Source organism: Bubalus kerabau, chromosome 8 (assembly GCF_029407905.1).
Source record: "Bubalus kerabau isolate K-KA32 ecotype Philippines breed swamp buffalo chromosome 8, PCC_UOA_SB_1v2, whole genome shotgun sequence".
Taxonomy (NCBI): Eukaryota; Metazoa; Chordata; class Mammalia; order Artiodactyla; family Bovidae; genus Bubalus; species Bubalus kerabau.
This window is the reverse complement of record NC_073631.1, coordinates 79,760,973-79,788,940: the sequence shown is the minus strand read 5'-3', so window position 1 is coordinate 79,788,940 and position 27,968 is coordinate 79,760,973. Positions and strand designations below refer to the sequence as shown.

General features: G+C 57.7%; 3 protein-coding genes and 2 non-coding genes across 10 annotated transcripts in view; 1 reads left to right on the top strand and 4 right to left on the bottom strand.

The window, feature by feature from the left end:
* Window positions 1–3,359, top strand: part of CCM2 (CCM2 scaffold protein) — a 59,689-nt gene extending 56,330 nt beyond the window's left edge. For all 5 annotated transcript variants that reach the window (XM_055590669.1, XM_055590668.1, XM_055590666.1 and 2 more), the window contains one exon: window positions 479–3,359. In XM_055590669.1, the coding sequence (XP_055446644.1) occupies window positions 479–759 (281 nt within the window). In that variant the 3' untranslated portion in view covers window positions 760–3,359. The remainder of the gene's footprint in view (window positions 1–478) is intronic.
* Window positions 2,413–13,128, bottom strand: NACAD (NAC alpha domain containing). Its single transcript, XM_055589374.1, has 8 exons — window positions 13,062–13,128; window positions 3,983–10,960; window positions 3,735–3,847; window positions 3,579–3,653; window positions 3,042–3,188; window positions 2,815–2,964; window positions 2,581–2,703; window positions 2,413–2,489 (listed from the first exon to the last, which is right to left on the bottom strand). Exons 1-8 carry the CDS (start codon window positions 13,126–13,128, stop codon window positions 2,475–2,477), a joined length of 7,668 nt encoding a protein of 2,555 aa, XP_055445349.1. The 3' UTR covers window positions 2,413–2,474.
* Window positions 13,129–18,672: 5,544 nt separating this feature from the next.
* Window positions 18,673–27,720, bottom strand: TBRG4 (transforming growth factor beta regulator 4). Of its 2 annotated transcripts, none has more exons than XM_055590663.1 (11): window positions 27,583–27,720; window positions 25,573–26,037; window positions 23,672–23,995; window positions 22,896–23,067; window positions 22,461–22,618; window positions 21,747–21,857; window positions 20,655–20,799; window positions 20,054–20,299; window positions 19,813–19,924; window positions 19,584–19,698; window positions 18,673–18,976 (listed from the first exon to the last, which is right to left on the bottom strand). In XM_055590663.1, the coding sequence occupies exons 2-11, from the start codon at window positions 25,984–25,986 to the stop codon at window positions 18,875–18,877; spliced, it is 1,899 nt and encodes a 632-aa protein (XP_055446638.1). In that variant the 5' UTR covers window positions 25,987–26,037; window positions 27,583–27,720; the 3' UTR covers window positions 18,673–18,874. The 2 variants fall into 2 exon arrangements, with proteins under 2 accessions (XP_055446638.1, XP_055446639.1); XM_055590664.1 differs by lacking the exon at window positions 27,583–27,720 and adding an exon at window positions 27,351–27,498.
* Window positions 22,713–22,847, bottom strand: LOC129659736 (small nucleolar RNA SNORA5). The gene has a single exon (XR_008718211.1). It is a non-coding gene; the product is annotated as a small nucleolar RNA SNORA5 (small nucleolar RNA).
* On the bottom strand, window positions 23,234–23,369 carry LOC129659737 (small nucleolar RNA SNORA5). Its single transcript, XR_008718212.1, has one exon. It is a non-coding gene; the product is annotated as a small nucleolar RNA SNORA5 (small nucleolar RNA).
* Window positions 27,721–27,968: the final 248 nt, after the last annotated feature.

Below are 27,968 nucleotides of genomic sequence, written 5' to 3'. Positions count from 1 at the left end.
GTGAAGGGTCAAGTGCAGACCTGCATCCAGTCTGATCTCTTGCTGACCCCACAGACCCCTTGGAGTCAGCCAACAGCTAAGCCTGGGGTCCAAGGCCTGTTTCATATTGTTCTCACATCAGAGTAGGTATTCTCACACCTACTTTCCAGGAAGTAGGTGGTCACTTGGGAGCTGGGCAGTGGGGCCTGGTCCTTGGAGCCCTGTGTCAGCCTCCCCTGCACCCTCTCATCTCCTGTGTTTGGAAGCCTGTAAAGTGGGGCTTTCCTGAGGACCGAGGGCAGTGATGTAAGAGTGTGGCTTCTGGCCTGCACCAGCCCTGTTGCCAAGGCAGGGCCAGTCCACAGCACCTGTCAGGACTGGGGCAGACACTTGGTGTGGGTGGGGTAGGTTTATCCAGGCCATGGGCCCCCTGGGACAGGCACATGTGTGCTTTCAGCAAGAGGCTTGGCTCAGGGTCAGGTGGGCCATGTGTCTGCAGGTCTGCGGCCTTTCATCCCTGAGAAAGACAGCCAGCACTTCGAGAACTTCTTGGAGACCATTGGGGTGAAGGATGGCCGTGGGATCATCACGGACAGCTTCGGCAGGTACCGCCGGGCCACAAGCTCCACCTCCACCTCCACCTCCAACGGGAACAGGGCGGCGGGCAGCTCTGACGACCAGTCCGTGCCCTCAGAGGGGGACGAGTGGGACCGCATGATCTCGGACATCAGCAATGACATCGAGGCGCTGGGCTGCAGCATGGATCAGGACTCGGCCTGATGGTGTCCGGGCCACTGCCAGTCGCCCTCCTGGGCCCCGGACATAGGTGGCTCTACTGTGAAGGAGGCACCCCCGTGCTGGGGCAGAAAGTCAAGCTGCACCCACCTGCATGCCACCCTGCCTCGGGAGGGGGTCCTGTCAGCCAGACCCTGGACAGCTGTCATTTTGCACACGACGTTTCTATTGAAACTCTCAGAGACCTTAAAAGAAGTTTACTGCAATGTGAATAATTTATCTCTGGTTGCCATTGTGTTTCTGCTCCAGTGGGATAAGAGCTGGGGACTCCACTCTGGCCTCTGTCTCAGACCCACATGCCCTGGCTGGGCACAATGGACTGAGCACTTGTGCCCGACACCTACAGGGAGGGCCTGATTTGGGTTTGTGGACACAGGGCAGGGAGCAGGTGTCTTGAGCACACGTGGACATGAGCACTGGGCTCTCGGAGGGGCTCGCTGTCCTCTAGCCCTTCACCCGAGCCCATGACCCCAGGCCACATTCACCGTCATGGTGGTTCACAGCAAACCTGCACACCACGCCTTTACCAGAAGTGCCATCCCCACCCTGAGAGCATGGCATCTTGGAGCCCAGGGTCCCTGGTCATCAGGGAGGCCAGTGGGGGCTAGTCAAACCCTGTGGCCTTGGTCCCCCCTGGGTGGGGCCCCTCCTGTGCCCTTGGGACATGGGGAGGTCATGGGGGTGACCTCAGGGCCATCTGCCTGGAGGCTGGGGCCTGGGCACTGCAGTGCAGGCGCGGGGAGGCCCAGCTCTGAGACTCCTTCCTCACCCCAAACATACTGCACCTCGAGGCTCCTGACTGCATATGCAAGAAGCCCCGGGCTCAGCAGGGTGGGTACTTGGGCCCCCGGGAGGGAGGGCAGAGATGTGGGCTCGCTGTCCAGCTCTGTGGGAACCAGGCAGGGGTCTGCAGTCCCCTAGGCTCCCTCCCTACTGACAAGGGGCAGGACTGGAGGAGAGATCTCAGACCTCATTCTGGCCCTGGCGGACCAGGTGCTGGTTGTGGGCCCGGGCTGGGCAGAGCTAAGGGAGACAGTTGGTAGATGCTGTCTCTAGGTGTGTGGAACAGCTAAAGATAGCAACGTGGGCCAGGGGCCATCCCTTCCATAGCCCACCCTGTGCTTGTGAACAGTGGGGACCTTGTGTCCCATGAGCCTTCTGTGACAGTCAGGAACTGCTCCTCTTCTCCAGGGGCTCCACCCACACGTGGTCCCGCACTCAGTGGTCTCCCTCTTTTGTCCTGGGACGTCACCCCCACCCTGCGGCTCCCTGGACTTTGTAGGAGAGAGAGGACAGGGAGAGGTGGTGACTCCTAGAGTTGGGCCACAGCAGGGGGCCAGGAACTTCAGGAGATTAAGTGCTGCTCACCTTAGCAGACACTACTTCCCGCAGCTCTTCCAGCTCGGGGGCCCCTGCATCTGGGGAGTTCCTTCCAGAAACTGTTATTCCCAGGCCCATGATTTGGGCCACAGCCAAGTGACTGGACTGCCCACAATCCCTGGGCAAGGTGGATTCCCTGGGACGTCAGGGAGGGACCACTACCCTCCTTAGGACCTGTGTGGCTTCAGGAAGTGTCTGCACACCTCCTGCAATCCGTTTAGCCAGAGCCTGCGCTGGAGGAGCAGAGAGGCGATGAAGGGACACCACTTTATTGAACAGCAGAGCTAGGGGGCAGGGGTGGAGCCGGGTCTGGTCAGCAACTACATTGTCAGCTCCTGTGAGAATTGTAGAAGGAGAGGGTCATGTTGGGGGACAGGCCCCGGCAGAGACAGTAGCAGGGCATTTGCGAAGGGGCCAGTCACTCACCATGATGGCGTTGACGATGTCACTCTGGTTGTCCCTCAGGGCCCGCACAGCCTTGGCCCTTGACACATTGGCCTGTGCCATCACCAGCTCGATGTCCCGCAGCTCCAGTCCTGCCTCATCCACCTGGAGCGGGATATGCAGGGAGGTGCTGGAGTGGCTCCCTCCCCCAGTGAGAGGCCCCCAGGCAAAGCTGCCCCCCTCCACAAGACTGAACCGTGGGCCCCTTGGCCTCACCTCCTCCTCGTCTTCCTCCTCCTCCTCCTCCTCGCACTCGGGTCTCACCCTCGGCCCAGGTGCTGACTCGGGCACCAGGGCGGAGGGCTCCGAGGGCACTTTGAACTTCTCAGCCGCAGCTCTGTGCACCTGCTGCGACAGGTCCTCAATCTGCAGTACAGAGGTCAGCTGTCAGCTGAGCCCACGCCCCAGACCCCCTCCCCACGCCCATGGCCAGCTGCTCAGACCTTGGCCTCGCCGAAGACCACGTAGGTGTCTGAGGCTGGGCTCTTAAAGACATCGGGTTTGGCAATGACAAAGAGGATGTTCTTGGACTTCTGGATGGTGATCCTGGTGACCCCCTGGATCTGTCGTAAGCCCAGCTTGGACATCGCCTGGAAGCACAACGGTCTCAGGCCTGGGCGTGGGCCCCAAAGTTCCCAGTCAGGGGTTGGGGGAGAGGAGCAAGTCCGGGGGAAACACCAGGGACACAAGGGTTCCACCACCCACCCTCTGTAGAGCCTCCCAGGTGGCTCCCCATGTGAGCAAATAGGACGTCGGACTCAGGCTGTGTCTGTTTCAACTGATAGCCCAGCCCCGGTTACTTCACCCAAGGCATCCAGTTACTCCCTTTATCCCAGGGCCCCCATCGATGGGATTCATAAGCTGTGGGATGGGAAAGGGTCCCCTTACGCTGCCAGCCCCACTCTTGGGGTGGTTGGGGTTGTCTGGCCAGCCTGGCCCCTCCTGGAGGGAGCAGAGTCCCAGCTGGGTGCCCAGCGCACCTTTCGGGCCTTCTTCTCACTGCGACTCTGCTTGGCTTTGGCGACTGTCTCCTCGCTCCCGCTGCCGGCTGGTGCCTGGAGAAGAAAGGGGGTCTGAGCACCCGAGGGCAGGGCACAGAGCCCTCCCCTGGGCTCACAACCTGGCTTTTCGGGCACCTGGGCTGGGCACTGTGCAGTCTGTGGTCCTGGGAGGTCCTGCTCCTCCAGCTCAGCTGATGACTCCCCGTGGCTGTCCGAGTGCTGGCCGGAGCCCAGAGCGCGGGGCGAGTCTGAGGAAGGGGAGTGTGAGGATGGCCTGCCCTTCTGGACAGGGGCACGGGGCGAGCAGCTCTGGCATCCCTGCCCAGCCCTCTGCCCCCTGGGTCCCTGGCTCAGGACAGTGTTGCCACCTGCATCCCACTCACCTTCCTCCAAACTGTCGCCATCATCCTGCTGCTCGGTGGCTGGGAGCCCTCGAGGGCCGGCTGGGCTCCGGGGCCCAGAGCCAGGAGGCACTTGGCGAGGGGGCGAGAGCCTCGAGGCTGGGTCTTTGGCATGGGTACCCCTCTTGGGGGCTGCCTTGGGGCTGAGGAGGGTGGGGTGGGGTGGCAGGCTGACCTGCCCAGCCCCAGGGGGGTTTGTGATCCCTGAGGAGGCAGCCACCGCCCGCTGGGCTCTTGGCCGAGGTGGTGGGTGGCTCGGAGAACCCAGGGGCTCTGCGCCCTCCACCAAGTCTTCCCGGGGGCCCCGGCAAGGGCAGGGGGCAGGCGATGCCAGGGGGGTTGGGACTGCCTCCATGACACCAGGAGCAGGGGGCTCAGGGCCCAGGATCCTGTCTTGGGGTACACTGGGCAGGCCCCCTCTGGGGCTTTCTGGAGGCTGCAGTGGGGAGGGGCCAAGGACTCCAAGTGCTGCCTGGGCCTGCTCTCCCTTGCCCGGGCCCAGCACAGGCTTTGGCTGCCTCAAGGGCAGTGGAGATGTTGGGGCAGGATCTTTGGCACAGTGCCCTCCCAGCTTGGGCAGAGCTCTTGAAGGAGACTCTGAGCAGGAGCCCAGCCCAGCCTCTGAGCCCACAGCCATGGGAAGCCTGTGCCCAAGAGTGGCCCTTCCCTCCTCCACTGGGCTTGGGGGCCCCAACTGGCCAACCTCCAGGCTGGCAGTAGGACACACCCCTGGGCCATGAACCACTGGCTTTAGGGCCTCACGCCCCTGGTGCTCAGCCCCCAGAGCCTCCTTTGGGGGTGAGCTGGACTCAGCTCCATCACCCCCATGTGCACAGATATCATGACAGGCTTCCTGCTCAGGTGCCAAAATGCCCTTGGCTACTTCCTCCCCACTGGAGTCAGGCTTTGGGGGACCTTGGGCGGCTGTGAAAGGCTCAGGTGTGTCTGGGATCTCTGTGGCAGGCTTGGAGGGGCCTGCATCTCCCTCCAAGGGTGTCCGAGCATCTGCAGGTAGGTCTGGGCCACCCAGATATATCTGATCCAAGGCCAGAGAGTCTGATCCTCCAGTGTGGTCTGGGTCTCTTTCCTCAGGCGCTGGCCTCAGTCCCAGGGTCTTTCTTCCTTTCCTATGGCCTGCAGTGGCTGTGGGCTCTGTCTCTTGGGTACAGCCTGTGTCAGTCATCAGGGCTTGAAGGCTGCCACTGGTGGCAGATACTTGACTGGAGGGGAGACCTGCATCCTGCAGGGGCGGGAAGGCTATCAGCTCCTCCTCTTCTGAGTGGGGCTCCAGGCTGGTCTCGGAGGCTGATCCCTGGACCAAGGGGAGACCTGCATCTTGCAGGGGTGGGGAGGCTGTCAGCTCCTCTTCTGAGTGGGGCTCTGGGCTGGTCTCGGAGGCAGATTCCTGGACCAAGGGGAGACCTGCATCCTGCAGGGGTGGGGAGGCTGTCAGCTCCTCTTCTGAGTGGGGCTCTGGGCTGGTCTCGGAGGCTGATCCCTGGACCAAGGGGAGACCTGCAACCTGCAGCGGTGGTGAGGCTGTGAGATCTTCTGACTGGGGCTCAGGGCTGGCCTCAGAGGCAGATCCCTGGACCAAGGGGAGACCTGCGTCCTGCAGAGTTGGCAATGCTATCAGCTCCTCTTCTGATTGGGGCTCTGAGCTGGCCTCGGAGGCTGATCCCTGGACGAAGGGAAGACTTGCGTCCTGCAGGGGTGGAGAGGCTGTCAGGTCTTCTTCTGACTGGGGCTCCGGGCTGGCCCCGAAGGCTGATCCCTGGACCAAGGGGAGACCTGTGTCCTGCAGGGGTGGTGAGGCTGTGAGATCTTCTTCTGACTGGGATTCAGGGCTGGCCTCGGAGGCAGATCCCTGGACCAAGGGGAGACCTGCGTCCTGCAGATGTGAAGATGCTGTCAGCTCCTCTTCTGACTGGAGCTCTGAGCTGGCATCGGAGGCATATCCCTGGATCAAGGGGAGACCTGCAACCTGCAGGGGTGGGGAGGCTGTCACTTCTTCTGACTGGAGCTCAGGGCTGGCCTCGGAGGCAGATCCCTGGACCAAGGGGAGACCTGCATCCTGCAGGGGTGGGGAGGCTGTCAGCTCCTCTTCTGATTGGGGCTCTGAGCTTGCCTCAGAGGCAGATCCCTGGACCAAGGGGAGACCTGCGTCCTGCAGAGTTGGGGAGGCTGTCAGCTCCTCTTCTTCTGACTGGGGCTCTGAGCTGGCCTCGGAGGCAGATCCCTGGACCAAGGGGAGACCTGCATCCTGCAGGGGTGGGGAGGCTGTCAGCTCCTCTTCTGATTGGGGCTCTGAGCTGGCCTCAGAGGCAGATCCCTGGACCAAGGGGAGACCTGCGTCCTGCAGAGTTGGGGAGGCTGTCAGCTCCTCTTCTTCTGACTGGGGCTCTGAGCTGGCCTCAGATGCAGATCCCTGGACCAAGGGGAGACCTGCATCCTGCAGGGGTGGGGAAGCTGTCAGCTCCTCTTCTGATTGGGGCTCTGAGCTGGCCTCAGAGGCAGATCCCTGGACCAAGGGGAGACCTGCGTCCTGCAGAGTTGGGGAGGCTGTCAGCTCCTCTTCTTCTGACTGGGGCTCTGAGCTGGCCTCGGAGGCAGATCCCTGGACCAAGGGGAGACCTGCGTCCTGCAGGGGTGGGGAGGCTGTCAGCTCCTCTTCTTCTGACTGGGGCTCTGAGCTGGCCTCGGAGGCAGATCCCTGGACCAAGGGGAGACCTGCATCCTGCAGGGGTGGGGAGGCTGTCAGCTCCTCTTCTGAGTGGGGCTCTGAGCTGGCCTCAGATGCAGATCCCTGGACCAAGGGGAGACCTGCATCCTGCAGGGGTGGGGAGGCTGTCAGCTCCTCTTCTGAGTGAGGCTCCGGGCTGGCCTCAGAAACAGATCCCTGGGCCAAGGGGAGACCTGCGTCCTGCAGAGTTGGGGAGGCTGTCAGCTCCTCTTCTTCTGACTGGGGCTCTGAGCTGGCCTCAGATGCAGATCCCTGGACCAAGGGGAGACCTGCATCCTGCAGGGGTGGGGAGGCTGTCAGCTCCTCTTCTGAGTGGGGCTCTGAGCTGGCCTCAGATGCAGATCCCTGGACCAAGGGGAGACCTGCATCCTGCAGGGGTGGGGAGGCTGTCAGCTCCTCTTCTGAGTGAGGCTCCGGGCTGGCCTCAGAAACAGATCCCTGGGCCAAGGGGAGACCTGCGTCCTGCAGAGTTGGGGAGGCTGTCAGCTCCTCTTCTTCTGACTGGGGCTCTGAGCTGGCCTCAGATGCAGATCCCTGGACCAAGGGGAGACCTGCATCCTGCAGGGGTGGGGAGGCTGTCAGGTCTTCTTCTGACTGGGGCTCAGGGTTGACCTCAGATGCAGATCCCTGGACCAAGGGGAGACCTGTATCCTGCAGGGGTGGGGAGGCTTTTAGCTCCTCTTCTGACTGGGGCTCAAGGCTGGCCTCGGAAACAGATCCCTGGACCAAGGGGAGACCTGTGTCCTGCAGATGCGAAGATGCTGTCAGCTCCTCTTCTTCTGACTGGGGCTCTGAGCTGGCATCGGAGGCAGATCCCTGGACCAAGGGGAGACCTGTGTCCTGCAGGGGTGGGGATGCTGTCACTTCTTCTGACTGGAGCTCAGGGCTGGCCTCGGAGGCAGATCCATGGACCAAGGGGAGACCTGTGTCCTGCAGGGGTGGGGAGGCTGTCAGCTCTACTTCTTCTGACTGGGGCTCAGGGCTGGCCTTGGAGGCAGATTCCTGGACCAAGTGGAGACCTGTGTCCTGCAGGGGTGAGGATGCTGTCACTTCTTCTTCTGACTGGAGCTCAGGGCTGGCCTTGGAGGCAGATCCCTGGACCAAGTGGAGACCTGTGTCCTGCAGGGGTAAGGATGCTGTCAGCTCCTCTTCTTCTGACTGGGGCTCAGGGCTGGCCTCAGAGGCAGATCCATGGACCAAGGGAAGTCCTGCATCCTGCAGGGGTGGGGATGCTTTCAGATCTGACTGGTGGTCAGGGCTGGCCTCAGAAGCAGATCCTTGGACAAAGAAGAGAACTGCATCCTGCAGGGGTGGGGAGGCTGTGAGATCTTCTTCTTCTGATTGGGGCTCAGGGATGACCTCAGAGACAGATCCCTGGACCAAGCGGAGACCAGCATCCTGCAGGTGTAAGGATGCTCTTAGATCTTCTGACTGGGGCTCAGGGCTGGCCTCGGAAGCAGATCCCTGGACCAAGGGGAGACCTGCATTCTGCAGGGGTGAGGATACTGTTATATCTTCTTCTTCTGACTGGGGCTCAGGGCTGGCCTCAGAGACAGATCCCTGGACCAAGGGGAGACCTGTGTCCTGCAGGGGTGCGGAGGCTGTCAGGTCCTCGTCTGAGTGGGGCTCAGGGCTGGCATCGGAGGCAGATCCCTGGACCAAGTGGAGACCTGCATCCTGCAAAGGTGAGGATGCTGTTAGATCTTCTTCTGACTGGGGCTCCGGGCTGGCCTCAGAGGCAGATCCCTGGACCAAGGGGAGACCTTCATCCTTCAGGGGTAAGGATGCTGTCAGATCTTCTTCTTCTGACTGGGGCTCAGGGCTGGCCTCAGATGCAGATCCCTGGACCAAGGGGAGACCTGCATCCTGCAGGGGTGAGGATGCTGCTAGATCTTCTTCTGACTGGGGCTCAGGGCTGACCTCAGATGCAGATTCCTGGACCAAGGGGAGACCTGCATCCTGAGGGGTTGAGGATGCTGTCAGATCTTCTTCTGACTGGGGCTCCAGGCTGGCCTCAGAGGGAGATACCTGGACCAAGGGGAGACTTTCATCTTTCAGGGGTAAGGATGCTGTTAGATCTTCTTCCGACTGGGGCTCAGGGCTGACCTCAGATGCAGATTCCTGGACCAAGGGGAGACCTGCATTCTGAGGGGTTGAGGATGCTGTCAGATCTTCTTCTTCTGACTGGGACTCCGGGCCAGCTTCAGAGGCAGATCCCTGGACCAAGGGGAGACCTGCATCCTGCAGGGTTGAGGATGCTGTCAGATTTTCTTCTTCTGACTGGAGCTCTGGGCTAGCTTCAGAAGCAGATCCCTGGACCAAGGGGAGACCTGCATCCTGCAGGGGTGAGGATGCTGCTAGATGATCTTCTTCTGATTGGGGCTCAGGGCTGGCCTTGGAGGCAGATCCCTGGACCAAGGGGAGACCTTCATCCTTCAGGGGTAAGGATGCTGTCAGATCTTCTTCTGACTGGGGCTCAGGGCTAGCTTCAGAGGCAGATCCCTGGACCAAGGGGAGCAGGTGTGAGGAGGCTGTCAGCTCCTCTTCTTCCAACTGGGGCTCAGGGCTGGTCTCGGAGGCAGATTCCTGGACCCAGGGGATACCTGCATCCTCCAAGGGTGGGAATGCTGCTGGATCCACTTCTGGCTGGGGTTCAGGGCTGGTTGCAGCGGCAAACCCCTGGCCTGTGTCTTTCTTCAGGGTTTGTAGAGAGTTGAGGTCTGCTTCTCCCTTCAAAATCCAGGGCTCTGGGCCTAACGTAGCAGTATCTCCCTCCTGCAGGGGCTGAGACATGATTGGGGCAACAGGTACTGGTCCCATGGTGGAGCCTGGCTCTTCTCCCTGGGCCTGAAGGCTCACCCCAGTGAGGTCCAGAGATTCCTGTGGAATGTGAGGGGCCATAGCAGAAGACACCTGGGCTGCAGCGGGACCCACCCTCATTATCTCGGAGATGGGTTCCTGACCCTTGGCAGCCTGGCCAGCCTCTCCCTTGGACACCCCAAGAATGAGCTCTGGGCCCCAGGAGGCAGCCTCCCCAGGGCTGTCCTGGAGCACTGTGGCGGGCTGTGCGTGGGGCTCTCCGCTGTACAGCCTCTCATCATCAGCCCCCGTGTAGGATGCCGAGTCAGGGTCAGAGGAGGCAGCCGAGGTGTCATCCCGGAAGGCGAAGGCCTCATCCACGCCCTCAGTGATGGACAGGTCAGACAGTGACTGCAGGGAGGATGCGAATGTGCTATCATCCTCGCCCTCCCCGGCTAGGTCCCCTCTGGGGAGGGGGACCTCCTGCTCCTCTTCTTGCTCCTCCTCCTCCACTTCCTCCTCCTCGTGGGGCAGGGGTGTCACCTCCACTGCCTCCACCTGGAAAATCAGGCTGCCCTGGAAGGGCAGGAGGTAAGCAGGGATCATCGGGTCGTTGGCCAAGAAGTCCAGCTCGAAGAAGTGGCCCTCCTGGCCCCAGGAAGAGCTGCTGTCTGCTGAGAGGCTGGACTCTGGGGACGAGCTGTCTGGGGTCCCGGCAGGGGGCAGCTCCCTCTCATCGACCACAGATCCAGATGGAGAGAAGCCCCAGCCGGAGGGCACATCCAGCCCTTCGGCCAGGGCCTGCAGGCTCAGGGAGCAGGATGGGGATGAGGCCCAGCTGTCCCCATCTGCCGTGATGTACGAGCCAGTGGGCGAGGCTGGCGGCGAATCCCCCAGCTCAGCCTGGGCATCCTGGGCGTCCCTGTGGGGCCCGGGGCCAGGGAGCAGGGTGGAGGCTGTCTTGGTGGGGGTGGAGGGAGGCGTGAAGTAGGAATCAGAGTCTGGGGCGGGGAAAGGCACAGGAGGGTCACCCTGAGAACAGAACTCGGGGGGTGGGTTCAGATTAGCATGCCCACCCTCCCAGTCCCTGAGCTCCGGCATGGTTGCCCTGGGCAATGGGGCTGCCTGGCATGTCTCCTCGCCCATGACAATCCGGGGCTCCAGGGAGGCTGGGAGAGGACCTTCAGTAGGCCGAACCTCAGCAGGCCCTGGACTGGGGCCGCCCTCTGCCTGGACTGCCCAGGCTGAGGGGGCGCGGCCCGGCCCTGCATCCCAGCTGGCTCCCTCAGGTGGGGGCCGGGCACCAGGCTTGCCGTGCAGGAACGTGAGAGCCAGGGCGCTGGGCCCAGATGTCAGGGCACAGTGCTCCAGTCGGTCCCCCTTTGGGGTGGTAGCCTCAGCTGCATCACAGGACAGATCTGTGGAGATAGAAGGGCGTGAGAAGGGCAGGCATCTTCCCTGAGAGGCAGCTCCCTGGCTGCAGCTGTCCCTCTCTCAGACAAGAATTGAGCACAGAAGTGGGGGCCCACGAGTGTGAGTGTCCGCTGAAAAGCGAGGTCAGGAGAAGGAAAGGGTATTGCTGTGCCCGAGGGATGATTTCCAAGAGTTCTTCCATGGCGAGCAGCTTGGGGTCTGGCTTTTCTCCAAGATGCTCGTTAAAGATGAGACCAGCTCCTGTCTCTTAGGACACTAACTTGCTGACTCCATGCACGTAATCTGTGCCGCCTCAGCTGGGCTTGCCAGGAAAGGTCTGCTCATGACCTCCTAGGTCGGTGGGCCCCCAGGGAGCAGGAAGCCTGCTCTCCACTCAGCTCTGGAACATTCCAGATCTCACACTTGCTGTGAAGTGGGAGTCTTGCTTCTCTGCCTCATCTCTCTCCTTTCTTTGCTGCCTTCACCTGAGGACAACCTGTCAGGGTCTCACTGGGCTCTGCTGCCCCACCCCTGTTTCCAGAGTTGGCACACACAAGAGGGAAAGCAGGGGCCATGGTGTGCTGTCCTCAGGCAGGACCTCCCAGCTCACTGCTGGCTCGGTGATGGCCAATGGTAGAGCACACAGGGGCCCCGCCCTGCCCCATAAGCAGCTCTGAGGGGCTGTGGGCTCTTGGGACTCTGAGTGCATCCGACTGAGTTGCCAGCAGCAGCCACCCTCACAGAGCTGAGGTTCATTTGTGTGGGTCCCATGGCAGTGGATAGGGGCTGCCCAGCTCTGGCCATTTTCTCTGGAGGCTTCCATGTTCACCCATGACCACCCACAAGTACATCTCCTGTGCCTCAGCGTTCTGCCTGCAAAGTGGAGGTGAAGCTTAGGGCAGCCCCCTCCCCAGGCTCTGCCCATCTGCTGCAGCAGTGGCAGAACCCTGGGCCCTTGGGCCACACTGCTGGGGTGCTGGCGTGGCCAGAGGGTCCTGAGAAGGGGGTCCTTTGGGTCCACGGGAGTGTGATGAACACCTAAACCCTGGAGGTGGGTGTGGCTGGCGGGGCTGGGTGCTGGAGACCAGGCTCTTGGCATTGGCCTGGTAGGGTACCCCTGCGCACCCTCACTGGACTCCAGGACCCTGAGACAGGCTGAGGGTGGGGTTGGGCGCCAAGAGGACAGAGGAAGGGAAGCCAAAGGTCAAAGATTTTTGTGCCTCATTCAAGGTTGTTAAACAGTCCGAGCAGAGACAGTCCCAACCCACTTTACTGGACCCAGAGGGAGGCCAGGCCCCTGGGCCCAGTATGGGTGTCATCGCCAGGGGACTTCTCACCCACAGCAAGGTGCCCTTGGCCCTCCTGGAGCCACACATGGCTGACCTCCTGTCCAGTGGCCATCCTGGCTGGTCTTCCTGGGCCTAAGGCAGATCCCCTCCAATGCTTGCTCCCTAAGTCTCTCCAAGGATTTGGGCTTGCAGTACAGGGCTGATGCTCCTAAGGCCTTGCTCCCCCAGGGCCTCCCACCTTCCAGCCCTCGGGCTTCCCCAGGCTCCAGCTCCAGCCCTGTTCCTCCCTCCGAGCCAGAACCAGTCACCCGCCAGCCGCTTGGAGGCAGCTCTCAAGCATGGGGGGGTGGAGGCGGGTGGGGAGTTGGGAGGGCAGGCGCCCCTCGAATCTGCATCCCCAGTGTCTGGGGTGCAGGTGACAACCCATGTTGCAGGGGCCGTGAGGCCCATTGCACCCCCCTTCAGACAATGGGGCGCGGAGGGGGACGCCCGCCCACCGGAGCCGAGAAGCTCACGCCTTCAAGTCGCTTTTGGCTCCTGGAGGACATCTAATCCACCCCGCCCTTTCCTGCGGTCCTGAGTAGGGGCCACGGTTGGGCTACGTTGGGCTAGGACTGGGGACCAAGGAAGGGGACAGGGCGGGGATGGACAAGGGACGGGAACAGAAAGAGGGCGGGGAGGGGGTCGCGAAGAGAAAATGGGACGGAGCTGGTAGAGGGACAGGGTCGGAGAGGGAGAGGGTAGAGACGAGAAGGGACGAAGAGAGGGGTTGGCAGAGACACACGCAAGCGGGAGGGAGAGCGCGCCGCGGCCTCACCTGTGCGGGGTCCCGGCCCGCCCGCCTCCGGCAGCAGCAGCTCGGCGCGGGCAGCCTCCCCGGGCATGGCCTGGCCGTACGCCCGTCCTTCCGTCCCCTGTCTGTCCGTGAGTCCGTCCCGCGGAGCCTGCGCGGCCACCGCCCCTCGGCCGGGGGGTGAAAGGGGTCAGTGGGTGACGTCAGCGCCGCCCCGCCCGCCCAGCGCCCCGATTGAGCGAGTGAGCTTGCGCGGGCGCGCCAGGCACTGCGGTGTGCCGGGAGCGCAGGGGGTGGGACAGCCTCCCTCCCTCCCTCCCCATACCCCACCCCGACTGCACTCTTCTCCCGCGGTCCGCGGCCCCGCCTTTCCCGCAGCATCCCAGCCCTTGGGCCCCCTCCTCCCCTCCACTAACGGGAGAGGGGCTCAGGGCCAGTCGGAGGTATCACCCATTAGTCGGGTCGGGAAGAGGCAGAAGGTCGTCAGAATTCGGGGTGCGGGGCCGGGGAAGGTGTTGGGGATTCTGGGGGACCGGCGCTTTGGGGGTGGCGGCGCCACAGCCCCCCTGCTCGAACACCCGGCCCTGCCTGGGCAGGGGTCCTCATCCTAGCCCGGTGCCTCCATCCAAGAGGTGAGCTGGCGCCGCAGCTCTTCACTGATTGGTCGGTCCTCGCACGTCGGTCTCCGTGGCAACCGCCTCCTGGCTCTATGGCAACCAGAGCCGGCAGGCAGGAGCGCATCAGGGAAAGCAGCCCCAGCGGAGCCTCCGGTTGACTGGTCCCCGGGGTTCCCCGCAGCTCAGTGCTGTCCCATGCTTCAGCTCTTGGGCAATGGAAGGAAGATGGAGAAGCTTGCCTTCCTCCATTCTCAGCAGACGTCCCTGCCACACCCCCATGGTTGCAAACCCTCCCTGAGCTTTCCAGAGATGCGCGCTTGCTTCCACACAGGCCCTCCCGCACTCAGATTCACCGAGCATCCGCCCCGTGCCAGGCTCTGGGAGACAGTTGAACATTGTCACCATCCCAGAGCTAGACGGGGGCGGGGGTAGGCAATCAGAACGGCCATTGTTGTAGGGGAGGCTCCTCTATCCTCAATCTTCTGTTGGCTCTACCCCGGAGCCCATGGAGCCAGGGGCTGCCTGCTGGGCATCTCCCCAACACACCAGGCATCAGACCCATCATGTTCCAATCTAAGCCCTGCATCTTGCATCCCTCTCAGTCGCTGGAAATCTGTCCATCTATCCACTGATGGGGAGCTCCTCTTCTTTGTCCCTTTTCTCCACACCCATCTTCATCCTCACCTCCTAAGAGTTTCTAAGTTGCCTCCTCCAGGGAATTCCCTAGTGACCCAGTGATTAGGACTCAGTGCTTTCACTGCTGTGGCCCAGGTTCAATCCCTTGTGGGGGAACTAAGATCTCACAAGCTGTGTCATGGCCAACAACAACAAAACTTGCTTCTTCCTATGGCCTCTCTCTCATCGCCTTAGCTGAGTCCTTCGTAAGTCTTCACTGTTCTGCCAACCTCCACCACCTGGCCAACACCACTGACATTCCAGAAAACAGAAGGCTTTCATCAGTGCCTGAGTAGCTTCCTGTTTGGACAGGATGACACAAGTTTGTCTCTCTGCTCCTCCTATAAAGATGTGGTAAATTAGAGGCCACCAGAACTGAACTAAGACAAAAAGAGAAAGGTGAGCTGGGGAGGGACCCCAGGATTGGAGGAACAGCAGAGCAGCCTACTCAACAGAAGGGGACCCAAGCCTGGCATTTCCTGTCACCATCAGCTACTACATACTGGGAGGACCAGGCATTCACCCTCATATGAACTGGAGCCTGTGACAACTCTAGGGAGTGTGGCAGAACTGATACTGAAAATCAAGGGGAAGCTTCCTGATAAGGGGCCATTCCTCCCCACCTCATGCACCCCCTCTCCATCTCTTGCCTCCAACCCGAGTCTCTGGAGGGTGGGGGGCACTGGCAAAGGAAATTGCACCACAGCAGGTTTTCAGCCCAGCAAGCTGGGTTCCCCACCCCACCCCGACCCCCCACAAGGGCACAGGATGGTCCAGAGCAGGAAGTGCCTCATATCCATTCAAGAGCACCAGCAGAGAGCCCAGTGGCAGGAGACCAACACAGTGCTGTGAGTCATGAGAACCACAGGCCATGTAGCCCAGGACTGCAGCCTGAACCCAAACAGGCTGACTGCCTGCTAAAATTTGAACATGACAGCCTCTCTGGGGTATGTGTTTTTAAAAAAACCACCCATCATACCAGGAAAATCAGGGACGAACCCAACAATAAGGAAAATTACAATGAGAATAAGAAAAATGTTAAGAAACACAGAACTGAAGTGAATGAAAATAAAAACATTAAATTATGTGGTCTGCAGGTAGAAATGCTGAGAGGGATATTTATAGCACGTTGGAAGAGAGGAAAAGACTCAAATCAATCATCGAAGTTCCTACCTCAGGAAACTAGGAAAAGGACAAAATCAACTATACTCAGCAGTAAGAAGGAAATAGAGCCAAGAGCAGAAATCAATGAAACAGAAAACAGGAAAACAGCGGAAGAAATCAATGAAACAAAAAAAATAATAGTTCTTTGAGAAATGAGTAAAATTGCAAGATGGACAAAAATAGAGACGACACAAATGACCAGTATGCCACAGGGGCTATGATGGTTACTTTTATGTGTCAGCGTGGCTGGGCTTAGGGATGCCCAGATAGTGGATTAAATTCTGTTTCTGGGTGTGTGTGCAAGGGCATCTCTGGAGATGAGCATGACTCAGTAGACTGACTGAAGAGATTCAGTCTCACCAGTGCGGGGTGGATATCAACCAATCTGCTGCTGGGGGGAGGGTGGGTAGGGGCAGAGAAAAACAAAAAGGCTAAGTGTGAATTCACTCTCTTGAGCTGGGATATCCACCTCTGACCCTCGAACATGGGAGCTCCTGGTTCTCCAGTCTTTGGCCTCCAGGGCTGACACCAGTGACACCACAGCCCCACCTGCCACCTCTCCCCATTCTTGGGTCTTTGCACTTGAACTGAATTTATACCAGTGGCTATGGCTTTCCTGGTTCTCCACCTTGAGAACAGCAAATTGTGGAACTCCTTGGTCTCTGTAACTGCAGAGCCAATTCCTATAATAAATCTCTCATGTTTCTCTCTCATATTCTGCTGGTTCTTTCTCTGGAGAATGCTGACTAATAACAGGGCTAACACTTGAGCCTGAAGACATTACAAGGATACTAAGGGAATGCTACAAACAACTTAATGCTCATAAATTCAACAACTTTGAAGAAATGGACAATTACTTGAAAATTAAAATCTACCAAAAATTCAAACAAGATGAAATAGGTAACACGAATAGTCCTAAAACCATGAAACTGAATCTGTAACTTAAAAAAAGCTTCCCCCAAGAAATCTTCAGGCCCAGATAGTTTTATTTGAGTTCGATGAAGTATTTAAAGTAGTTCAGTTCAGTCAGTCATGTCTGACTCTTTGCAACCCCATGGATTGTAGCACGCCACACTTCCCCGTCCATCACCAACTCCTGAAGCTTGCTTAAACTCATGTTTAAATGAGTAGTTAATTCTCATTTAAAGTAGAATTAACATCAATTTTGGACAATCTCTTTCACCCAAATTTGGAACTTTTTGTGTTTCCAAGGACACCATCAAGAAAGTGGAAATATAGTCCACAAAATGGGAGAAAGTATTTGCAAGTCCTCTATCTGATAAGAGACTTGTTTCTATTTTTTGTTTGTTTCTAAATATATAAAGAACTCTTACAACTCGGTAAGACAGACTAGTTAAAAACTGGACAAAGTCTGAACAGTTATGCCGCTAAAAATTACATGTAAATAGGCCATAAGCACATGAAAAGACACCATTAGTCATCATGGAAAAATGAAAATCAAAGCCACAGTGAGATACCACCTCATACCCACCAAGATGACTAGAAGTCAGGTTAAGTGTTCCACATCCCTAGCCTTTAGGCAAATGCAAGTGAAAAGATGACTCCACACCCAACAGAACTGCTCTGGGAATCCTTGAGAACACCATAGGCTGGCTGGGATGTGAACTTCACTGCTTCCCACACTGCTGGTGGGAATGTAACACGGCATAGCACCTTTGGGAAACCTGGTGGCAGTTTCTCAAACAGCATATAAATCCCATATGACCCAGCAGCTGTACTCACAGGCACTTATCCCCGAGAAATGAAAACTTGGGTTTACACAAACACCCACACGTGGGACTGAACCACAGTCTAACAGCAATAAGGACCTACTGAATCAAACTCCAGAGACCTGTGCCTGTGAAGAAACCCAATTTCCAAGCTTCATATACTGCATCATTCCTGTATGGAACATTCTCCAAGTAACAAAATAGAAATGGAGGACGTGTTGGTAGCTGCCGGTTGGCTCAAGGCCAAGGGGGTAGGCATGAACATACAGGGCAACATGAGGTGTTCGATGGTGACTCAAGTGTCCTGCGCATGGGCTCTTGTTCTTGTCTAGTCAGTATCCTGGTGTGACACGTGCCCATCACATTTGAGGCAACTGATAGGGGGCACAGGGGACACTGTGTAGCTTCTTTCAGCTGTGGGGGGAATCTGTCAAAGTATCTCAACTACAAGCCACAGATCCTGAATGGTGAGCACGAGCTTTCCTTTGTGGGTGCTCCCAGAGGCCCCCGAACCTGGCTTAGCACCCCTGATGCTTGTCCATGCTGGCCCTTCACTTTGGCACACTCTCCCCCACTCCCTCACCTTGTCTGGGCTCTGAGTCACCGGCTTCAAAAAGCCATCTTGGCTGTTTTGTTCTCTGGGCCAAGAACCTCAGCCAGCCTGTGCCGAGTGCCAAGCACCCACATCCTCTGAGCTGCTGCTCTACAGCTCCTCCTCTAACCCAAAGCTTGTGTGACTCGCATTCTGAGGAACCACTTTGGAGGGAGTGGGGATCAGTTCAGAGGGGGGCCCAGAGAAGCCAGATGGCCCTTTACTGCTCAGCTCCATAACAAAGTCTCTTGTTCTTCTTCTAGTCTCCTGACTAGAAGCTAGAAAGCCTTTCTTTGGCCTTGGTACTTGGCTTGTGGGATCTTAGTTCCCTAACCAGGGACTGAACCTAGGCCCCCAGCAGTGGAAGCAAGGAGTCCTAACCCCTACACTGCCGGGTAAGTCCTGGTGGCTCTGCTGCTGATGTGGTGAAGGGGGCTCTGGGATCCTCAGGCAGATGGTTACCACAGCGGCAGCACACCACCATGGCATTCTGGTCCAGATGTAAGGACAGCAAGGGGTCTCTTCTGGCCCTGCAGTGTCAGTCAAGTACACTCCTTTCTTCTTCTCAGAGCCAGCGCCTCCTGAGGGACTGGCACTTATACCACATGGCAGCACCGGCCATCAGGGCGCCCCACTCACCCAAGACCAATGGATGGGAGGGACCTCCCAGGATGCCACGCACTGAAAACCCAACTGGCCTCCCCTGGGAAGGTCCTCACACGCTGACTGAGTTCAGAACTCCAGGACTCAGCCCGTATGGGGGCTAACTGCGGGCTTCTGAGCAACAGGCCAGCCGTGCACGAATGTATATGAGAAGGATCCTCTGTGGGTGGCAGAAAAGCCGGGATAGTCAGGCAGTTGATTAAGAATTTATTACTCATGAGAGAATGACCTGCTACTCAGAGATGTTGGCCACCAGCCCACTTCCCCACTTCCAAGGCCAAGGTCCTGCACTGAGGTCTGTCCTGGAACATGCCACATCTTGCCCACCCAGTGCCCATGGCTAGGCCTCTGGAGAAGTCTGGCCCCCTGTGCACACAGTCCTTGCTATGGGACAGGTCATTTGGCCAGCTCCTCTGCCACTGCTTTGCGCATCTTGTCCTTGAGATAGGCGCTCTTCTGCCATTCAGACTTGAGTTCCATCCACTCATAGTATGGGACCTGGAGGAGGCAGTGGAAATGAGTCAGGGCAGGTGCAGACCCCCGTCATGCCCCCCGCCCGGCACATCACATCCCTGGCCCCCAAATCCTGAAGGAAGACACCTATAGAGCTGGAGCACAATGGGTGGGAAAGAGACCCCCACTTGGTCCATGCTCAGAGCTGCAAAGGCCCATGAATAAACGGGACCAAGGGCGGCTTCAAGATTTTAAAAGCTGTATCAAAAGCAAAATAAAACACTCAAAATCGAGTCACTTGTGTATTTTCTGGCCCCATACAGGACAGCCTGCTCTCTGGTGCAGATGTCTCCACGGTGAGAACCTGGGACCAGGCCTGGGGCTGGCCCTCAGCACAGAGCCCCGCATGAGGCACAGGCCAGCACGAGGCCCTGGGCACCCGGTTTGTCTTACCTCTTCCTCTCAGAAACCCTGGCTGTGGAGATGCAAACAGCATCAGATACTTAAAAGCTGTGTGACGTTGGGAGAAATCTAACACCCTTCTAAGTTCCTATTTTCTCATGTGTGAAGGGGGAACCCCAACATGGGCGACCTCAAGAGCCGGGGTCCGACACTGGCTCCCATCAGCCAGCTGGGACTAGCAGATACTCACGTCGACCAGCAGGAAGCCAGCGGCCAGCAGGTGGCGCCGGGCCAGCACGAAGCGCCCCAGCAGGTCTTTGCTTCGGCTGTTGAAGTTGGGGAACTCCCAGCGAAGGAAGGCTAGCCTGGAGGGGCAGACGGGGTGCTGTGGATGGTGACAGCTCCCTCAGGCCCTCGGAGGGAAGAGGGAATTCCAGAACCAAATGCACACGGCCCCCAAGGGTGGTGTGGCCACCTACCTCTTGGCTCCAGGGGGGAGTGGCTGGCTGCCAGAGGGGGGCGCGAGATGGGGTGCCACAAAGTCCCTCAAGGGCAGGAGTTGGCTCTCAGTGTCGAGCAGTACCTCAGCATCTGAGGAGGGCAAAGAATGAAAATGTGGTGGGGACTATCCCTCAGAGATCAACGGGGCTCACAGCCCCTGCCCTTACGATGGATGACCAGATGGGACTGTGGGGAGGGAAGGGGACGATGGGTCCTCACCCAGAACCCAGCCATACTGCGTGGCCACCATGAAGCTGCCCTTGTCGGCACTCCCCAGCAGTCCCTTCAACGTCTCCTGCAGCTCCTTCTGCAACGGGGTCATCTTCTGTTCAAGGGCCGAGGGGCTGGGGACCAAGGCTGAGGTAGGCAGAAGGGGTCCCGTGTACTCAGGGTGCTCCAGCTGGGCAGTGGCATTGATATGCAACAGCTTCTGGAAGGTGCTTTGATCCTTTGGGGACTTGCCACCTAAGGGGAGATGATGGAGTGAGGAAAGAGGCTCAGGAGGACCAGGATGGAGGGACACAGGGGCCAGGTGGGAGAGTCGGCGACACCCTCCCCCACACCCAAGTCTCACCCTGGACTCTGGGTCAGGAGCAGCAGAAAGAGGGTCTGCCGGTCACCCACTAGGAGTGGACAGAGAAGGAGCAGATGCTGGGTGCGCCCTGGCCTGCCCCATCTCCCCAGTGCTGAGCGGAGCCCAAGGCTGACAACCAGGCAGCCATCCCAACTGCAGTGGTCCCTGGTTGAGGTGGGGAAGGGGGCACGCGCGGCGGGCTCGCCATCACTCAGGAGAGGGAGGGATGCCCCCCCCACCGCTCACCTAGAAACTGGGTGTGAAATTCAGGGCGGAGCACAGCCTGTAGCTCGGCCTCCCGCACCTGCTGCAGCACACACAGGGCCCACACCACGTCCACCTGCAGGGCTGGCTCCAGGCCCACCAGCTCTGACCCCAGCTTCTCATGCACCTGGGCGAGAACAGTGCGGGGTGGGGAAAGCAGGTTCTGCTCACTGGCCGCAAGCATCCCTGGGCGGGCAGCAGCTGGAGCGGCCCTATGACCTGGACGTGCTAAGGCCCAAGGGGGTGAGGCGAGTAACCTTGGCCGAGGCACCCTTGGTCAGGTTTGGGGGACCCTTGGTGGCAGGTACCAGAAACCCTCCTCTTCCCTTAGGCAGTTGGGCTACCCCTACTGCCCCCTCCTCCCACCCACTAGCAAGAACCTATGCACAAAACCGTGCCACCAGCACAGGGGAGGTGTTTCTGGCCCCAAGAGCTGGAGATTATGAAAAGGGAAGCAGCTGGCCGGCTGGGGGAACACCACTGTGGGGACCCGGGGTCATATCCAGTTCACTCATAGGAGGCTCTCACCCTGGCAACTGGATTGAGTCTCTGAGTCCCAACAGGGCATTAAGGGAACACCAGGAAGTAAGATAGCTCAAAGCTTCCCTGGTGGCTCAAACAGTAAATCTGATCACAATGTGGGAGGATCCAGGTTTGATCCCTGGGTCGGGAAGATTCCCTTGAGAAGGGCATGGTAACCCATTCTAGTATTCTTGCCTGGAGAATTTCATGGACAGAGGAGCCTTGTGGGCTACAGTCTATGGGGTCACAAAGAGCTGGATGTGACTGAGGGACTCACACACACATAGGAAGTAAGAACAGGGGTCCTCCAGCCCCACTGCCAGTGAGCCACTGGATGCCTTCCTGGTCCTTGGCTGCCATGCTGGCTCTCGCCTGTCCCCAGAAAACCCCTGGGATGTACGGCTCCAGCCGGCTCCTTCCACACTCCCACCAGGCTTTCTTCATTTCTGCCTCCCCACCTAGGGCTCCTCAGTACAAATCCGGTCTCTTCCCTCCCTCCTTCTCAGTCCCAAGCTCTTCCAAGCATAGCAGTGGAGGGTGTGAAGACTGTACCAGGCTGAAGAATGGATCCTCCCGTTCTGGGCGGAAGTTCACACGGGCGAAAGCCAGGAGCATGTTGCACAGGTGTGGCAGAGTGATGCTCTGGGCTCTGTCCAGGACATGCTAGGCCGATCAGGGAGGACAGAAAGGCAGGATGAGAGGGGCTCGGTGGTACACAGACCTGGCCCTCCCCCAGAACCCATGAGCTCCCAGCCCAAAGGGGTTAATTTACACAGGGCGATGGGCAGAGGGCTAGCCCCTGTCCTCCCTGAGGCAATCATACACACAGAAAAGGCCCCTGACAACAGCTTCAGATACTCTTCAGCCTATAGACACAGCTGCAACCTGCTGCACCTAAACCTCAATGCAAACATCCTCTTTCTTCACAACTCCCATTTTGCAGCTCTTGGAAGTTTAGGGAGTTTTGAGTGGATTCTAGGCCTAGCTCCCTGTACTGCTCCCTGCACAGTCACCCAAAGACACACACAGTCTGTCACCTACAAAGTTTGGTGAGAGAACGAAAGGGTTTCAACTATGCTTTCTTTCACAACTGAGTCATACTGCTTCTCTCCAAAGAAACTGGAGTAAGGACTCCATTATCTGCCACTAGAAAGTGTTCTAGACTGGCCGGGCCTCCCGTCTGAAATGCCCACGGAGTGTGCCTAAGCAGGGGGTCAGGCAAAGAGGGCCCTCAGAACCCAGGCCTCATGCCTGCGCCCCACTCACCTGGACAAAGGCCTCAAACAGGGGCAGGTTGAGCCACTTAAGGAAGGCGAAGGACTTGGTGCAGCGGGCTACCTCGCTGGATGTCATGCTTGGCGTGTGGGGCAGCAAATCGGCTGCCAGGCGCTGGAATACCTGGGTCTGGTGGAAGCCGAGTTTGCCTTGGGAACAGAGCCTGAGATTTAACTGGTGAGAAGTGGCAGGCCGCCCTCAGGCCCACCCCACCACCCATCCCGGTCTTAAGGAGTAAGAGCTTGGTGTCTGTAACCAAATTTATCCCTGAGGCCTAGCACAGAGGATCAGGGCCCATGAGTCACAGTGTTTCTGTAGCAGCCTTTTGGGCCAGTGCCTGCCATGGGTGAGGTAGGCACTGAATTTGACACAGCTGCAGCCAGAACCCTCCCCCTCCCAGCCTCACTCCCTGTGCACAGGGCTCACCATAGGCATAGGCCAGGTCCAGGAGGATGCTTTTAGTCAGGGGGAAGGGCTTCTGGACCAGGTGGTAAGAGATGGCCCGCAGCAAGGGCACTGATCTCCGGTTCTGAGCTGCTAACGTCACCAGCACCTTCCGCAGCTCCTCAGGGCCAAACTGCTCCACCAGCTCCAGGCACTGTCAACCACAGCCGGCAGGGGTCAGCTTGATGGCCCGAGGGCCAGGGGTCCCATGCACTGCAGGCCCTGCGAGACAGCAACTAGGCCTGAGCTTACTAAACATAGGTCCCATCTGGGCAGGGCCTGCCTCTGCTCCCACCCCAGGAGTCCCCAGACCGGGCATACCGTGTCCGAAGCCAAACTTATCCCCAGGTCCCAGGGCAGGGGACCCAGGGCCCATGAGCTGCGGAGTTTGCTGTGGCAGTCATCCGGGCCAGCCCCTGCTACCACGGGAACAGGGCTGAATTTGACTTGACTGCGGGGCTGAGGCAGGGGTAGAGCAGGGGGCGGCAGGCGTGATGTCTCTAGGAAGCACTAACTAAAGCTGAGCCAGTGGGGCGGCTGAGGCCACACTTCAGGAGCTGCTGGCCGTGCTGTTTCCAGGTCATGTGCAAGATGCAATTTTGGAGGAACTCCAATTTTGTTCAGGCTCTGCAACCCCCTGGATCCTTGAAGGAACCAGTGGGCACAAAGTGCTGCCTACAGCCACCTGAAGTGCTAGTCCTGCCAGTGCCATGCCCCAGACTATGGACAGAAGCCACAAGGCTCTTGTCCCTTAGTACCTTGTCCTCCAGGCGGTTCATCAGAGACTCTGAGAGGTGCCCAGTTTTCATCATCATGGCCACCACTGTGCGTCTGTCTTCAATTTCTGCCCAGCGCCGCTCGAGGTGCACAAGCAGCTCAGCCAGCAGCTCCCGGGAGCCCTGCTCCTGCATGTAGGTGGCGCTGGACTCGGCCAGGAAGGCCAGATGCTTGTACTTGAGCCTGCGCATGCGCCAGCGGACCTCCTGCTCCACTGACTGCAGGTCCTTGGAGGTGGCGGGGAGCCCCAGTGTGTAGAGGCTCCGGAGCAGCTTCACGAGGGTCCCATGCCAGACTACAGTTATCTAGGTGGGGGGTGGGGCGGGGCAGGAGAGACACACAGGCAAAGTCACACCTGGGACCTTATTGATCCTGACCCTCAGGGAAGGCAGTACGTGTTAAATGAGAATGGCTCTGCTGTCTGCTATGCTAAGGCTGTTAACTCTGCCTTAACTCTATTAACTCTTAACTGCTGTTAACTCTGTTAACTCTTTAAGTCTCCGGACTCTTCTGTGAAATGGGGCTGCACTGCCAAGAAAGGGAACTGAAATCATACACACGAGGTGAGGGGCAAACAGAAAAGCAGTGGTGTGAAGGGCTGGGCAGAAGGAGAAAAGTATGGGGGATTCCCCGGCAGGACAGTGGTTAGGACTCCAAGCTTTTACTGCCTGGGTCCTGGGTCCAATCCCTGGTGGGGGATCAACAATCCCACAAGCCAAGGTGCGGGGGAAAAAAAGAAAAGTATGAGTTTGATCTCAGCATCACATGAGCCTTCAGTGACTTCTGCTGTTTCTGCAGAATTCCCAGACAGTAGGGCTCTTTAAAAGAAAGCTTGATCAGTTTATATTTCTAAATCCTGGTTCATTATTGGCTTGTAATTTTGCTACAATATGTTTAGTCTGTCTCTAAAGCTTTTGGGTAAAAGGTTTAATAAATAATGAATAGAATGATAGTCTTAGAACAAGAAGAGATCTAATTAAGATAATTTATATGAGCTATATTCTCAGTAAGAAAAAAATCTGTACCATGACACACGGGCTCACAGTACAGATGTGTCTTTCAACTGAAGACAAAAACTTCCATAAAACAATACTTCTCTTACTATCTGTGAACTGTTTCCAATATTACTCTATTTCTACATCTACTATACTCTCATAACCTGCAGCTGAAAAAACTCATTTAACTCGACCCCTCCCTTGAGCTGTGAGTCTCCTCGTCATCCCTGACAAGCAGACATGGGCTCGCCTTTCCAGAGCAGCCAGGGTGAGGGTCTTTACCTCTTTTCTGTGTCACAGGCCCTTCGGTTCCAGCAGACCCCAGGGTGCCTGAAGTCTGCATGGAGTCCTTCACACTGAACAGGAACTGGGTTGAGTTCTTCCTGCACCCACCCCTGCCACACACAAGTCCCTTCTCTCCATGTTCCTCCTCTAAGGATCTGACTGGCTGGGATAACACCCATGGTCAGTTCAAGTTTCTGAGATTCTCCTAGTCACCCTTCATCTCCTCCAGTTTCAAGAGTGTGTCCCCTGTCAGCCAGACACAGAGGAGGGGCCACATCAGTCAAGACTGCACGGTGAGGGGGAGGCCCCCGATGCACTGACAAAAACCAGGCTCAATCCTTTTGTTTGTATTTACTGTGTCTGGGCTGCCTGTAAGATGAGGACAGCAATATGCACCTAACAGAGCTGTCAGGAGGATTAACAGAAGTGAAAGCACATTACAGTATTCTGGAATCTATAAAATGAAAAAATAGCACAGGATGCGGATGGACGAAGCACACAGCAGTTTCTGTCTATGCTGGGAAAGTGACTGGATCCTTTGGATTCCGTGGCCTCTGCTACGTTCTGCTTGCTGAACCTGCAAAAAAGGCTCCAGAACCCACCTGGCTGTTGACAAGATGGAGAAGTTGCCAAAAGCGAGCATCCTGTATGAGGGTGGCTTTGTCTTTTGGCTTCTCAGAGAGCAGGCGAGAAAGCTGGATAAGCGCGAGGGCGGCGTGGTTCTGCTGCAGACAGTGACCACTGCCCAGAAGCTCCAGGAGCTCCTCAGGCTGGGTGGCCTTCTCGATGAGCTGCTCCACCTCCTGGCGCCCAGTATAGGGAGTAAACACCTGTTCCTTCTCCACAAGCTCTGACAAGAGACCTGGGAGGCGCGAGCTGGGCGAGGTAGCTGAGGAAGTCAGCGGTTTCTGGGTTCCCTGGGGGAGTCTCAGCTGGCCGACGGGGGACACAGCAGGGGCCAGGCGGGTGGCCTCCCTTAGGAGGCACGTGCATCGCCTCACCAGCCGAGCGGCCATGGTGGCCTGGGCGGCAGGGAGGGGAGCCTCCTAGCAAGTGACTCCAAAGCCCTGAAGAGAAAAAGGAGAGAGAAAGGGGTGGTGCAGGGGCAGTTCCTGGTTCACAAACACAACAGAAGAACCTGACAAACCAAGGGAGCCACAGCCACATTCTCCATAGGGCAGCCCAAACTCCTGCTTTCTGACTGACCACCCACAGGCACAGGCATGTTCTGAAGCAAAAATCTCAGAGGGCTTTTGTTCAGTACAGAATGTAACCCAATACTGAAACTCAGGAGCATTACAGTCTGGGCTGGAGGGCTTCTAGTCCTGGTTGTGGAATTACCTAGGAATGGTTCAACACTTCAGAACCCCAGGCCTGGTCCAAGACCTCTTGAGTAGGAGTTTCTGCAAGCAGGGTTTGAATAGCATTCCACCCACTCCCCCCAACTCCCTTTCAAGTTTTAAAAGTACCCAGGATTAAAAAATTATTGGCTTACAGAGAAAATGAGACAGAATATTTTAAATTAGACTACTCCTAGAAAACCCTGGATATAGAATCCATATATACATCCCACAGCTTCTGTGGATGTATTTTTAATAACTTTATAGATATGTGAGTGAGCCTTCCCAAACCAACTCGCACTATTACATCACTAACCTACTAAACACACATACACCCCTTCTGAGAGCAAAATCCCTGAACCAATCATAAAAAGCAGTTCACAACATGGTGCAGAATTATCTTCCCAGTTGTACCTTTTCTTCCTCCCTGGAGCACACTCCCTCATTCTCCAGGCCTTCTCAAAGGCCTTGCACTTTCATTACACCTGGGCAGGGCAGGGCAGGGGAAGGCCTGCTGGCTCATTTTTTTTTACCCGCCATCATAGGGCTCAGGAAATCACCCTCCATCTTTCCTCACTCAGATAAAACATTACCTCCTCCCAAAATGTTACATGCCCAATGCTACTGCTTTTTAACAACTCTGTCTCGCGCACTAGCGTGATTAAACGACCTAGGGAAGGCAGACCACCTGCACACGATAAAAGGTTAACCCGGGCTCCCTTCTGCCAAAGCAGAGAGCGTGTTTGACCTTAGATTTCCCAGAACTTGGTCCGGAACATTTTAACATGAGCTGATTGTTGCAGCTGTAAAAGGTTTAGACTCACTGTACACAAAACGAGAGGCTCAGTGAGGAGAAATATTGGCCCAAGGGCAACATCCACATACATCCACAAAGCCCCAGCAGCGGGGAAGCACTGGAAACGATCCCTACTAAAGACAGTCCTACGAGCTAGTGAGGAAACGAGTTCAACTCAAATGGACCTAAGGATCCTTAACACCAACCCGGAAGTTCGGCCCTCATACGCAGAAAAGAGAATTACCTTTACAAAGAGCACGCAGCGACCGCGCCGAGGGTCAGCACGGGGATCGTAGGCTGTCAGGCGGGACCTCAGAAAAGGGGCGCGTGCGCACGAGCGGGCAGTGCTTTAAACCAGCCCCGGCCCCTGCCACCCACCCCGATCCACTGCGTCCCAGTGCGCCCTCCAGGTCTCCTCTCCCAGCCATGACCCCAGGTTTTCAGGACCCCCTTTCTCCCCTGGTCCTGATACGTACGGCGCCACCACCGCCGCCGCTACCGCGAGCTCCGCCGCTGACCTCCATGCGCCCCAGTACAGACCTCGGTCCACGCTGCGCGGCGCGCTCGTTTACGTCACTTGGAGCGCCGCAGGAAGCGAGGCTCGCCGCCTGCCGCCCGGCTGGAAGTCATTGCCGGTTCCTATTTCCGGCCGGGTGCCATCTTTGCTGAGATCGGGAACTAGGTGGTGGGACGGAGAAGGCAATGGCACCTCACTCCAGTACTTTTGCTTAGAAAATCCCATGGACGGAGGAGCCTGGTGGGCTGCAGTCCATGGGGTCGCGAAGAGTCGGACATGACTGAGCGACTTCACTTTCACTTTTCACTTTCATGCATTGGAGAAGGAAATGGCAACCCACTCCAG